This window comes from Mastigoproctus giganteus, chromosome 11 (genome assembly GCF_048544385.1).
Source record: "Mastigoproctus giganteus isolate SK-2022 chromosome 11, ASM4854438v1, whole genome shotgun sequence".
Taxonomy (NCBI): Eukaryota; Metazoa; Arthropoda; class Arachnida; order Uropygi; family Thelyphonidae; genus Mastigoproctus; species Mastigoproctus giganteus.
Genome location: NC_143585.1, coordinates 50,097,714 through 50,111,795, shown reverse-complemented (window position 1 = coordinate 50,111,795; position 14,082 = coordinate 50,097,714). Strand labels below are relative to the sequence as shown.

The window sequence follows — 14,082 nt, the reverse complement described above, 5'->3', positions numbered from 1 at the left end:
ATTCGGATAAGAGCATGAAGATAGTTTCGATGAACCATCACGATAGTGAAGCGGATACTCCACAACCTGTAGAAATATCCTGGGTTCGATTGTGCCTCTACTCCACAACCTGTAGAAATATCCTGGGTTCGATTCTGGTTTCCAGACGCAATTAAGAAATATTTCTCGTAAAATAAGTACCGTATTTTGTAGGAAATTTTTGATGTGAAAAAGTCTTTGGCGGAATCTACGAAATGAAGTAAAACCAATTTGTCACGAAAATGCGACGCGGAAATGACGCAAATTACGTCATTCCAATAATGATGTAATTAAATGACGCTAATGCAGTCACTAACATTGATTCGGTAGAGTAAATAGCGGGAGTGAGAATAAAACGTCACATCGTTATTTTGGATTGAAGTAAAACCGATTGGTAACGAAAATTCGAGACGGAAATTACGTCATTCTCGTCTCGAATGTTTGTTACCAATCAGACCGAAATTTAGTAGGTGCTACCAAAGATGTTTTTATCTTTGGTGCGTACAGGGTTCGCACGCCCTTTTTTTTTTTTTTTTTTTTTGGCCTTCTATTATTTTTACGGGTTTATACTAACAGTAGCCGAATATATCAGTCTCAGACAAGAGTTTCATGGATTTTTTTCCCCATCACCACCTGGGAAGTTTCATCTTTTTTCAACCTGAGAAACAGACAAACCAACCATAGAATACACGCAATTTACATGCACTATCTGCTGACGCCTCGTGATCTTAGTTGACTAAGAGCAACTCTGAATAAATACTAATTCACTCCGCCGCTCATTATTGAAGTTAACAGATTTTTTGGGATTGTGTGATAAAGATTTAATTCGACTAGTTCTCTTTCTCTGATGAAGAATTGATATCGGTACATAAAAATAGTGCCATAGTAGGAGCTATAAATCAAAAGAAACAGGGCTTCTGTGTTGTTGCACAAAATAATTACAAATAAGGCAGTGCTGATCTTCATATACTAAACAAACTAAAGTTCAGTGGCAAATTTTCACGCTGAGATTTCAAAAATTAAGAAGTTAGTTAAGGAACAATCGCAGTTTATGTGATTGTTCTGAGAATCAAAACATCCGTGTATTTCCTTATTCCAAAGTTAAAATATGCTGATTCTGAGAAATAAAATAGCATGAATTCATGCAATATCCAGCAAGTAATTTTTATAATTATCGGCAGCTTAATGTGAGAGCATATTTGAGTTCGTTAGGCTTAAACAATGTCGCGAAGTTTTACTCGTTAGGCCTAATCTGCGTAAGCAAATTTGATCAAACAAATTCAGATAAATAATTCGTTTCAAAGTAGTTCCATGCAGTGAAAATAAGATGAAATATTATTTTAGCGAATGGTTGTTTTTAAAATTACTATATGTTAATCGATTACAGTGCTCTCTTACATTATATGTAACGTAAAGCATTCAATGAATTTATTGTGATTTTCAATAACATTTATCCATTTTTGAACCTTTTATTATTTTACTGATTGTCTTAAATTTTACGAAATAAAGTGATATAACAGAGGTGCTAAACTAAAACCACAAAAATGTGTTGATAATGTATTTATATACATCATAAACTCGTATAGATAACAGCAAGATAATCACCATCCTTCCCGTAAGGGTGGAAGAGATATGAGTTTGTGTTCCGTGAATAACGCGAGAAACTTTTTGACCTTTTTTCGCTCCGTGGCGAGTTAGTCGGTTTCAGGCGAGGGTTACATGGCTTTTGATTCCAGAAATTTGAATTTTTCGAACAGCAATTAGTCAAATCGATCACAGAATACACGCAATGTACAGGCACAATATACTGATGCCTCATAGCCTTATTTTCTTTGCCGCTTAACGAACTCAACAACAACAACAACATTATATATAATTCAAATTTTCTTTAGTTATGGCACTGATGTTTCTGAAACGCAAAACAATAACACTGAATAACTATGAAAAGGTTTTCAGTAGAAATATGAAGAACTAAGTAAATTGTTTAACACCGATTTCGAACGTTCAGCCCGTTTTTAAAAATCTCCTTCAGTTCGTAAGATATTTCTCATTTTAATTCTCACGTACTTAGATTTTAGGTCATCTGGTCATGTTAACAAACTGATTAGAGCCACCCCAGAATTACTCATCTACTAGTGTGTATTATGTCTATAAATTGCGTGTGGTTTTGTAGTTGGTTTGCCTGTTTTTCTGGACGAAAAACTGAAGTTTGCGAGGGCAAAACACTTTGCTATCCAAAACGTTCCTCGTGTCTTTGAGGGATTCGAACCAGTGCCTTTTCTGCCAAGTGCGAAGAGGACGCTGATTATAAGCACTATGCTACTCATGAAGATTATCTGTTCAACTTAGTTGGTCCACAGACTGGGAAGTTCTAGAGTCAGGTGTTTTCTAGATCTTACTGTAGTGTCAGTTTACAACAGTTTTTAGATTATGCCATCCATACCTAGGCAATATCTGACATCAAATTTGAATTGAGCACGTCAAAATCCATATGTACCATTTTTCGGGAGTTGAAAATATCAACATTAATTTTTCTAGTGTAATTGGTTAAATTGAATACAACGTTTTTTATGTTAAACACCTAACATTGTTGCTGTTATGAGTATTGCATCAGGAATCCAGTAAAACTCTTCGCTGATTGCAATAAAGATATATATATATATATAAACTGCAATCAGCGTGAAAGTGATTTTAAACATAAAGTATCTAATTAACATTTAAGCTTTACATAAATTGTCTAATATTTGTATATCTCGATGAAAAGCATCCTTGAACTTAAATACTTAAATGGACAAGTTCATATAAATAAACCTACATGCTTAAATAATTATTTAAATAATTATTTAATTAAATATCCAAAATATATTTTTCACTAAAACAAACACGACTCTTCCAACCAATTGATGCGGAAGTATAATCTGCTGCTACATTTCCCTAATTATTTTCATATTTCAAAAATTTCCCTACTATGTAGTCAAGTCACGTGCCACTAATTACAAAGCATACTCAGAAACCGGTAGTCCTAACTGCATAATGGTTCGACTCTAAACTACAAGAGAAATATGCCAAAGCAGTTTTCTCATCGGTTCATAATAATCGTGTGACAGTTCCTATACGTAAACTGATTACAATATACAAATAGAGCAGTAATCAAGTTGTATTTATTAGTCGGGCTCTGAAAAATCGTTTTTTCGGAAGTTGCAGAGCTTCGTACAATATTGGAGTGCATTTGCTTTATCAATGATTAAATTGCATTTCATATCAGAGAAAAGCTATCTAATGTAAAAGATATAATTAAGAAGTAATCGATTGTGACTAGTAATTTATAATTACAAATTTATAAATTGGTTGGTGAAGTACATAAGCATTTTCATTTTCGAAAAATGTCCCAATTTTTCTAGTGTCTGTTTTGTATTTTCCATAACTTAATTTGAATTAGAGAAATACTCTTTTTTATTATCGCTATTAAACCAGTAACTTAAAAGTGCTATCTGATAAAAAAAAAGAAAAGTGTCTAAATAAAATTTCCTTTTATAATTATCGATATTAATAATTAGTAATAGCCATAAAGTCCAAAGAAACGACAGGTTTTTTTCTGCACTTTGTGCTTCGTTTCTCAAACTATCCATGTGATCTTTGAATTTTGCCAAGTTATCAGCAGGCATCTGTTCCAGTATTAACAACTCGCTGACTAAACGAAATTCTTGCAATCTAGTCTCTCTCTTTCCCTGCAATTTTAATTGATGGAACCTAATTATGGAATCATTTATACCATCGAAACGTTTCGCTGTTATAAATTTTACATTCCCTCCAAGACCTCAATCAGGTCCTCTTTACGGTGCCTGATTACGGTGCCTCAATCAGGTCCCTTTACGGTGCCTCAATCAGGTCCCCTTTACGGTGCCTGAGCTATGTAGCCCGTTAACCGAAATCAATCCTCATATGATCGTCCTTTTGCGGTCAAACCAAGCGGATTGCTCGCCTTTGATGCCCTGACTAGGTGAGACCTTCATACGTGTTCCAGTTGTGGTCTTACAATTGTCTTATACAGTGAGATTATGATCTCCTATTTCTACAAGCAAATATGCGAATAATCATCGATCGAATATCATAGGCATTCCTTTTTGTCTTTCTGTTACTTGGAGAACTTCACGTCCGCTTTTATCTTTGCTCTTAAACTCCTTTCTTCTTTTATTGCTGCTTAGCGCTGATCACTAATCACTTTATGAGTGCATATAATTTCAAATTTTGACATTACTCTCTCTCTATCACTTTCTGGAGCCCTCGTCACAGATATGATAACCGCCTTTCCCCTCGGGGTGGGAAAGACTTCAGTTAGAATCCCGTTAATGGAGCAAGGAATTTTTATGGATCTTTTTCACTGCGTGACTGAGTTAGTCGGTCTCATGCGAAAATAGAATGATTTTTTCTCAAGAAGACTAGGAATTTTCGTCCAGAAAATGTCAAATCAAATGTCAATCACCGCAGAACACATCTAATTTACAAACGTATTATATACGGCGCAATATGGCCTAAGTTGTTGATGCACCTAAAACCTACAACAACAAACTTTTTCCCGATATCATTTATGAAAATCAGAAATAAGAGTACTCCCATAACCGATTCTTGGGAACCCCGCATCTAACGTTAGACCAATATGAAAAATGACCATTAATATTCTTCTGCCTCCTGCCATCCAGGCACTCTGCAGTCCATCTTAGAATCCTACCGTTATCCCAACACGTTTGAGCTTATACAATACTGAAGGATTAAGTAAAATGTTTGGATTTTAGGCAATCAGCAACTTAGACCACACTAAGCTGCATACATTATGTCTTCAAATTGCGTGTGTTGTGTGATCAATTTCTTTTCTTATTGATGAAAGACCCAAATTCAGGAAGGGGTAAAAAAAACCCATATTACCTCGCCTGAGACAAACAAGTTGTTGAAAAAGTCCATAAAAATCCCTCACGTCATTGACAGGATTCGAACTTAGTTCTTTTCCACCCTGGGGCGAGGATGGTGATTGTATCAACTCTGCTGCCCGCGATGGTTTCTGGATGGCAATAATACAACTATATTCGGCTGATGAATTTTAATGAGTTTTTGATACAGTGACGAAGAAGATTTTTTGTTCCTGTGTTTTCGAAGAAGTCCAGATAATTATTCTCCACTAATATTTAAAATTATATAATTACTCTATTTTTTAGTGTTTAACAGAACATAATTATTCTCCTTTGCAGCGTTTAATAGAACAAAAGTTTTGTTTGATCTTGCATTTTTTTCTTTGCTCATTTACATATTTAAACACATGCAGCTTATCATATGTTATTATATCTGAGCAATTCCAAATTTCTTTTTGATTTCCGACTATTGAGTTAACAGACATTCTGTTCTGACGACTCCATCTCTGAGTCTGCTCATATCCTGAACTACCCTACCCATCCTAGCCTGGCGGTATAATGTGCCATAAAAACCTGAGATTAACGGTTGAACAACTTTATGATGTTTAGATATTTCTTCTTCTTGAAGTTAGTTTTAATATTAATTGATTTCACAAGTATATATAATTTTTTGCATTTTTTTAAAAATTTTTGGATAAACCATAACTTTTGATTACTGAGTTTATATTCTTAATTAAAAAAAAAAGAAAAAAAGAAATATATATATATATATATATATATATATGTGAATTTGTTAAAACGTAATAAATAAAATTATTGTATCCAAATTTTATTCTGGCTAGAATAATCAAGAATTCATTGTCAAAACAATATCCTGTTTTATAACAACTCTATAAATATAGACACACTTTCACTTTTTAGGGTATTCTGCCATTGCATCTAGCTGCACGAGGAGGCCATCTTGCGGTTGCTAGTCTCTTATTAAGTCGCTCAACAGACCAGCTGCAAACTGCTGATAAAAAAGGAAGGACCGCTTTACAACTAGCAGCAGCCCATGGGCACAGAGATATGGTTGGACTTCTATTAGGTCAAGGGGCTGATATTAATGCTGCTGATGAGGTAAGTAGCATCATTTACAAGCTACTCTGCATTCTTATTCACAGATCTCAACAAACCTTACCTTTCCAGTCCGACCTATCATTAAAACTATTTAAATTATTATATGAAAATCAGTAATCACTCACGTGGCAGTTGTTTAAGTTAAGGAATATTGGATATTCTGGAATCGTACATAATCAAGTAACTTTGCTGTAAGGCCACAGTGGCCTTATATGTTGTATTTATTTAATAATTATCATTTTCTTACAGAATGGCTGGACTGCTCTGCATTATACTACTCGCCATGGATATCTCGATGTTGTACAATTGCTGGTAAACAATGGAGCCTCTCCTCTATCAGTGACAAAGGTTTGTTTTTACACTAAATATTACGAGATATTATATTTTGTTATTTTCAAAGTGGTACAATATATTGGCAAACTTTCAGAAAATTAGGTCTCTCTATTTCAAGATATTCATTATAGCTGATACATATTTTGTTGTAAATGTCAATTTGATATGATCAAATGTATAAATATCAATCAGAAGAATTACAAGTGTAAATTATTATTACAAGTGTAAATACAGCCAGAAGAATTTACAAGTGTGACTATTTTATTGCAGCAATAAAACAGCACAGTTTTCATGCGTGCTATTCCAGAACTGCAACCAAATCATTACTAAATTTATAAAAAAAAAAAAAAAAGAACAATCATCACTAATTTATCCACCATTGTGCACTTGAGAATGATACCTTCTCTCTTGAGAAGTCTTGGAGGGCTGTGCTATCATTAATGAAGTTTCTTGCCCACACAATTGAAAACCACCATCCCTTAGTATGTTAGACAGATTATAGCGAATTCTTCCCCTCCTCTCCGAATAAAGAAAAGTCCTTCCAGAATTCAATTTGTAAGCTCAATGAAGGCATATGGAAGTGATCATCCATTGTATAAGACAATGCTCATGCCACATCTTTACTCTATACAAGTGTGGAGGCCTCATTTTAGGAAGGATGTAGAGATACTGGAACGAGTACAAAGAAGAGCAACGAGAGAGGGGAACAAAGGGGAGAAGGGGTGCTCTTATCAAGAATGGCTTCAGTTCTGCAAAGAACTGAAGACCTTTCTAGGATGGTCATCCTATAAAAAGTCCATTTAGTGGCAGCGAAAAGTTCGTGTAGAATAACCTCTAGGATGCCTTGCAATTAGGGCAGTGTATCATTCTTCCAGTGACGAACTCTGCTAAAAAAAAAGTGATCCGTTTTCTATTTCTTGGAATTAGGTCGATCGTCAACGCTTCCGTACTCCCTCAGAGAATTGGCTGTTTCTCAAATTTGAAAAAAAGTTTTAGGTGAACTGATTCCGTCTACTTCATTTCCCATATTCTTCATAAAAATACGACGTTTGTTATTTATTTATAACATATGTTTCAAAAGTTTCAGAACTGACTATACAGGGTGTTTCAGTTAAACGTTTCAGAACTTCTAAGAGGGGTAGGGTACATCCTGACAACTCGAAATCATATAGCAATGTGGGGTCGGAAATGCTTTCCTGAAGCGGTGTTGTACACAGAAGCACCATAAAAAAAAAAGAGATCGTAAGTGAGAAATCGTTTTAATAATACATGAAAAGAAGCAAAAGGTACATGGATTAAAGTAAGTGTTCGAAGTTTCTTCCACGGGCTACAATGCACGCCTCACATCTCCGACGCATGAACATCCGAACATTCTGGAATACTCCAGGCGAATTTCGAATTTCTTGAACAAGAACGCGAAGTTAGTAGGATGGATGATTACACGAACGCAGAGTTAGCCGATATGCATTTGGCGTACGGGGCTGCAAATTGTAGTGGACCAGCCGCACAGCGTTTGTACGCGGAACGATATCCGACGAGGCGTATTCCCAGTCATAATTTCTTTGCAAGACTGCACCAGAGGTTAGCTGAGAGAGGTTCATTTGAAAGAGCTGACAGGGACAGGGTAAGAACAGCACGGACCCCAGCCGTCGAACAGAATGTGCTGCAGCATGTACAGGGGAATCCAAGAACGAGTACACGAAGTCTAGCAAACGCAGTCGGGGTTTCCCATTGCAGCGTCTGGAGGATTCTCCGAGAACAAGACATGCATCCGTTTCACGTGCAGCGTGTCCAGACACAGTAACCGGAGGATTATGCACCTCGTATTGCTTTCGCACAGTGGTACCTTGGAAAATGTGCTACAAATCCCCTTTTTCCTGCTGAAGTGTTGTTTTCCGATGAGGCATCCTTCACAAGGGAAGGAATTTTCAACACGCATAACGACCATATCTGGGCGGTCGAGAACCCGCATGCAATACGACGTCGTGCAGCACAGATTCGATTTTCGGTCAATGTATGGGCCGGTATTATGGGAGATCACCTCATCGGACCTTACTTGTTACCGTGTCGTCTAACCGGACCTATCTACTTGATCTTTCTGCAGCAAGTATTGCCACAACTTTTGAGAGATGAACAGATTTCTGCATCGACGCAACAGACAATGTGGTTCCAACACGATGGAGCCCCTGCCCATTATAGCGGAGATGTTCGTAACTACCTGGATGTCACATTTGGTCAACAGTGGATCGGACGTGGTGGTCCCGTGCGTTGGCCTGCTCGGTCACCCGACCTATCATGTCTTGATTTTTATTTCTGGGGTCATATGAAATCGCTAGTTTATGACACCCCTGTTGACAATGCTGAGGAGCTGGTTGCAAGAATCGCAGTAGCTGCCGAAGAAATTCGAAATTCGCCTGGAGTATTCCAGAATGTTCGGATGTCCATGCGTCGGAGATGTGAGGCGTGCATTGTAGCCCGTGGAAGAAACTTCGAACACTTACTTTAATCCATGTACCTTTTGCTTCTTTTCATGTATTATTAAAACGATTTCTCACTTACGGTCTCTTTTCTTTTTATGGTGCTTCTGTGTACAACACCGCTTCAGGAAAGCATTTCCGACCCCACATTGCTATATGATTTCGAGTTGTCAGGATGTACCCTACCCCTCTTAGAAGTTCTGAAACGTTTAACTGAAACACCCTGTATAAAAAAGAATAGGAGGTAATTTCGAACTATTACTGTTTGTTTTCTTCGAAATGGCCCCCTCTCTCTCTTCATAGACGCAATGTTGCCAGATAAAATTCTTTACTAAAAACCATCAAACAGCTTTAGAAATCACGTTCAGAAAACTCGTTTTCAGGTCTCTGAAACAGCCATTTGAAAGAAACAAATAATTAGATACAATTATACACTTTTAGCTTCTAGATTATTCTTTGAGCAATTCAATTAGGATAAATACAAAGTAGCATAAAATATACAAAGTGTATATTCAGGGTTCAGTATGCAATCATAATGCAATTTCTTTCATATGGACAGGATGGAAAAGTACCGCTCTGTCTTGCTGCAGGAGCTGGTAATTATGATGTTCTTAAATACCTTTTGAAGAAGGAGCACGATACCCAGATTTTAATGGATGATAATCAGGTAAGTAATAGCAATGTTTAACAATTTTAATCAATGCATTTTAATTTGACGATATAACATTGCATAAGCATAATTAAGTGCCAATATTTAGTTGGAACATAAGCAATTAGTGTTCTGGACATTGTCCACATACGATGTAGTAAGTATCACTTTTGTGGAGATCTATATTAGCATCTGAAAACTCAGCTTCACCAGGAACAGTGGTCTTCACACTTTGAGCTACATATGGAGCTAATTCTTTAGTTTCCTGATCCATTCTCATACCAGAAGAATAAGAAAAAACTAGAAATATTTATGATCTTATCCTTCGTCTGACCCGAAGGCTAGGAAAAAAAATTTTTTTTATCAAGTTAAGCATTTTCGAAACGTGTAGCTGATTAGGGAATGGCATAAAAAAAATAATAAGTCACTCTCTCAAAGAATACAGAAAGTATAAGTTCATATTTCCTAAAAGTGTAAATTGGGATTGTAATCGGAGACAATTAATTGGAAGCATATTCTCTAGAAAAATAAAGCCCAAAATATAAACATCAAATAGAGGTGCAAAACACTAGCTCGGTTGAATAATTTCCTTCCTCATTTATTGTTTTAAAATAAATCATAATATGCGTTTGTTGCCTTTATACTTCCACTTGCAGCTTCCCAAACAACTTTGATTTTAATTATTGAATTTTTCTTGGAATCTTTAATTGAATTGTTGAACTTTCCTTAGGAGCTTCAATCCTTGATTCACCGTTCCATAGAATAATAAATAACAGTGCTCTATTCGCTGCCATAATGTTCTAAATCCTTCGAAATAAAATTAATGCGGCTCTTTTACTTCCAATCCTTACAAACAATATCGCCTATCTGTACTTCAAATTTACACATTCATTAGTTTTAACAGACACAGTTCGAGAGTTTCTTTCTTTCACTTCATTGCAGATGGATTACCTAATCATATCTGGTATTGCTGTCTTTTTGCGTTTTATTTTCTAATAGTTTTAAAGATTCCCATGTTTGGCAATTATGCGGGAATCCCAAATTTATAGTTTCCCTTTTGACTGGATAACATAAAGTATGTTGAAGAAATTATGGACATATCGAAATAATAAATATCTGGAATAATATAAAACAGTCCTAAGCCTTTTTAGCTCTGATGCATGTAATAATATTTGATTAACATTTTTCTTAGCATTATTTTCACATTTTTGTTATTATTAATTCATTCCACTAATATATATATATTTTTTTTTTCTTTTAGTTTCTCGTGGATCTCATGGTTTGCGGGAAAAACCATGCAAACAAGCCAGTGCTTGAGTTCGTGCTTGTGTCTGCAGCACCCATCGAAACATCGGCTAAGATGGCAAGAAATTATCAACTCCTTGCTCTAAGAGAGAAAGATCGCGCAAGAGATTTAGAAACCATGGCCATCTTTTGTGAAGGAATGGCATCTGATCTTTTAGGTATTGCAGCAGTCTCGTACAATACCGGAACTCTTCTACGTGCCGTGGATTCTCGAAACACGCCATTCCTGGATGTATTAATTGAACTTCAACAGAAAGAGGTAGTCGCACATCCGGCAGTTCAGAAGTACCTCACTGATCTGTGGATGGGAAATCTCCAGTGGGCAACGTGGAAAATGATGTTGCTCTTCTGTGCTTTTTTGGTTTGCCCCATTACATGGATTGTGTGCTCACTTCCAATAGGACATCGCTTAGCCAATATACCCATCATTAAATTCATGTCATACCTCGTTTCCCACATATTTTTCATCGTACTTTTGACCATTACCGTCGTCAATCCATGGTTGCCATTATGGAAGTCCACCCACCTACTGCCTCATCCTCATGAGTGGCTGTTTGTTATCTGGCTCATTGGAATGGTAGTGTCTGATATTACTAACCCCAAAGACAGAGCGGGACTCGGTTGGATCAAAGTGGTTATTATGGGGGTCAGCATACTCGGCATATGCGTTCACGGAGTAGCATTTTTCTTCCAGACTGACGATTCTAGACTTATATTGCTTTATATCCGAAACCAACTTCTCGCTGTAGCGCTGCTATTATGTTTTGTTGAATTCCTAAACTTTCTAACATTCCATCACCTTTTTGGACCATGGACAGTCATCATTAGAGACCTTATTAAGGATTTACTGCGCTTCCTTGCCATACTACTCATATTTCTCGCGGGATTCTCTTTACATCTATGTGCCATTTACCAACCCGTCAATCAGCCACCAGGTGGAAGTAATTTGACATTTGCCGTTGTATTTCAATCGCCCATAGATACATTTGAAATGCTCTTCTTTGCCCTTTTTGGTCTTGTGGAACCAGATCTAATGCCGCCAATGCATTTAAACCCTCCTTTCTCGAGGATAATTATGAAGATTGTGTTTGGAGTTTACATGATGGTAACTGTGGTTGTCCTTATCAATTTGTTGATCGCCATGATGTCCAACACTTATCAGCGCATACAGGCACAGTCTGATACAGAATGGAAATTTGGAAGAGCCAAACTGATTCGAAATATGAATAAAACATCTCCGGCACCATCTCCTATTAATCTAATTACAACTACCGGGAGTTTTATATGCAAAGCACCAAAGAAAATGGCAGGTAAGAATAAAATAGATATAAAAACAATGCCTGTTTTGTTTTATAGTAGTTTACAATTTTTTTTCAAATGATAATTTATATATACATGTATTTATAAATATAAAATGCTCATCTTTTCCATTTCAAAACTAGTGTATAATGCGTCAAATAATGACGAGAAAAATTAATGTGAAAATCCGCCTTATTTCTTCCACTCTAACTTCCTGTACACGATACTCTAGGTGTGGCCTGATCATTGCCTGATCTGGTTTGTGACAAAGTAGTGCTGTGTTCTGTCTCTGGCTGCTTAGCCGCAGGGCCCCTAAGAGAACTATTTCCTTGTACAATGGAATAATCACCTCCCTTCCCTGCTAGCAAAATTCCTATATATCATTGATAAGACTCCATGACCTGCCCTGGCAGCCCATCTGCACTGTTCAGCGAACTTCATATTTGAATGCTCAATTATCCCCAGGTCCTTTTCACTTTACACTTCCCTGAGTGTAGTACCACACAGTTGGTACGTTTCTCTTGGGTTATTGCTACCCATATGCAGTACTTTGCATTTGTCAGCATAATTGCCCACTTACCTAGATCCAGTTGGATTAGCATACTGTCTTTACTGTTGTTAACAACCCTGCCAGCCTTTGTATCATCTGCAAAATTGGACATTAAACCTGATATACCTTCATCAATATCATTGATAAATACAGAAAACAACAATGGGCCCAACACTGAACCCAGGGGGATTCCACTAATAACATTAGTCCATGAAGAGCAGTGTCCATTGAATAACACTCTATCTTCTCCCACTCACCCATCCTTTTATCCATTGCAGCAACATGACCTTAATGTCATACCTCTCCAAGTTGTACAACAGTCTTCCATTTGCAACGGTATCAAAAGCTTTCCTGTAATCCAAGTATATGATATAAACATTATTTTTGGCATTCAGTTCCTTTGTGACCACATCATAGTATCCAATCAAATTGGTCAGACAAGACCTCCCTTTAACAAATCCATGCTGTCTTAATTATTACTGCAGTCTTGTCTAGATGATCCTGCAGTGCTTCTTTATCCAGTGACTCCATTTTTCATTTCCCAGTGCATATGTCACACCAAACAGACTCAACATTGCATTGTCCACCAACACCAATTGGATGCACTTCCTTCGATTTTATGTTTCTTAATTAACAGCATAACCCCTCCCCTCTTCCTGTTGTATCCTTTCTGTACACATTGTACTCCCCAAATTCCAATTCTGCACAGTGCTTATGTCTGTGTGACACCATGTCTCTGATATCCCGACAATATCTGACTTTGATGTCTTGACTAGCACTTCAAGCTAATCAAATTTTTTAACTCCAGCATTGGTGTGCATGCAAGTATACATGCACCTGTTTCTACTCTTAGTTACTCTAACACAGCCCATGTATTTACTTGTTCCACTGACTTTCAGCAGTACTGGAAATCTCCATTTCCATGCTTTCCAGGGTGTTGCTCATTCTAATAGAAGCAATGCAAGAATCACTTTTGCCTCTGCCTGCAGCCACTGTTTACCTGAGTCTGTGTATCCCCCCCCACAAGCTAGCAGTTTTCTGATCCACCTAACGCTGCCACGATAGCATCAGAAAATACTTTCTGATGCTATCCGCGGAAAATATTGTCTGATGCTACAACAGAAAATATTATCCTTTCTATTTAAGTGTATTCCATCCCCGTAGAAACAGTCTCTCCTGTCAACAAGCACAGACCAGGCTAAGAAAAATTCTACCCCGTGAGCCTTGCACAATCTCTCCAGGTTGGAATTGATCGACAAGGATCTCATCATATACTCCTTCCTATCATGTCTGGGCAGAATTGCAGACACTTTCACATTCAACCCTAACTCAAGACTTTTTTCCAACGCTGAACTGTACTTGTTGAGTAAATCTACAGATCTCTTACTCTTAAAGTCATTAGTGCCAACATATACAAGAATATCACCT

General features: G+C 36.9%; 1 protein-coding gene across 1 annotated transcript in view; it reads left to right on the top strand.

Annotated features, from left to right (window-relative positions):
- nompC (no mechanoreceptor potential C) overlaps window positions 1-14,082 on the top strand; it is a 103,786-nt gene that overhangs the window by 77,409 nt on the left and 12,295 nt on the right. Inside the window, exons 24-27 of the mRNA XM_090384425.1 lie at window positions 5,844-6,041; window positions 6,291-6,389; window positions 9,411-9,518; window positions 10,762-12,115. Coding sequence (XP_090240551.1) covers window positions 5,844-6,041; window positions 6,291-6,389; window positions 9,411-9,518; window positions 10,762-12,115 — 1,759 coding nt within the window. The remainder of the gene's footprint in view (window positions 1-5,843; window positions 6,042-6,290; window positions 6,390-9,410; window positions 9,519-10,761; window positions 12,116-14,082) is intronic.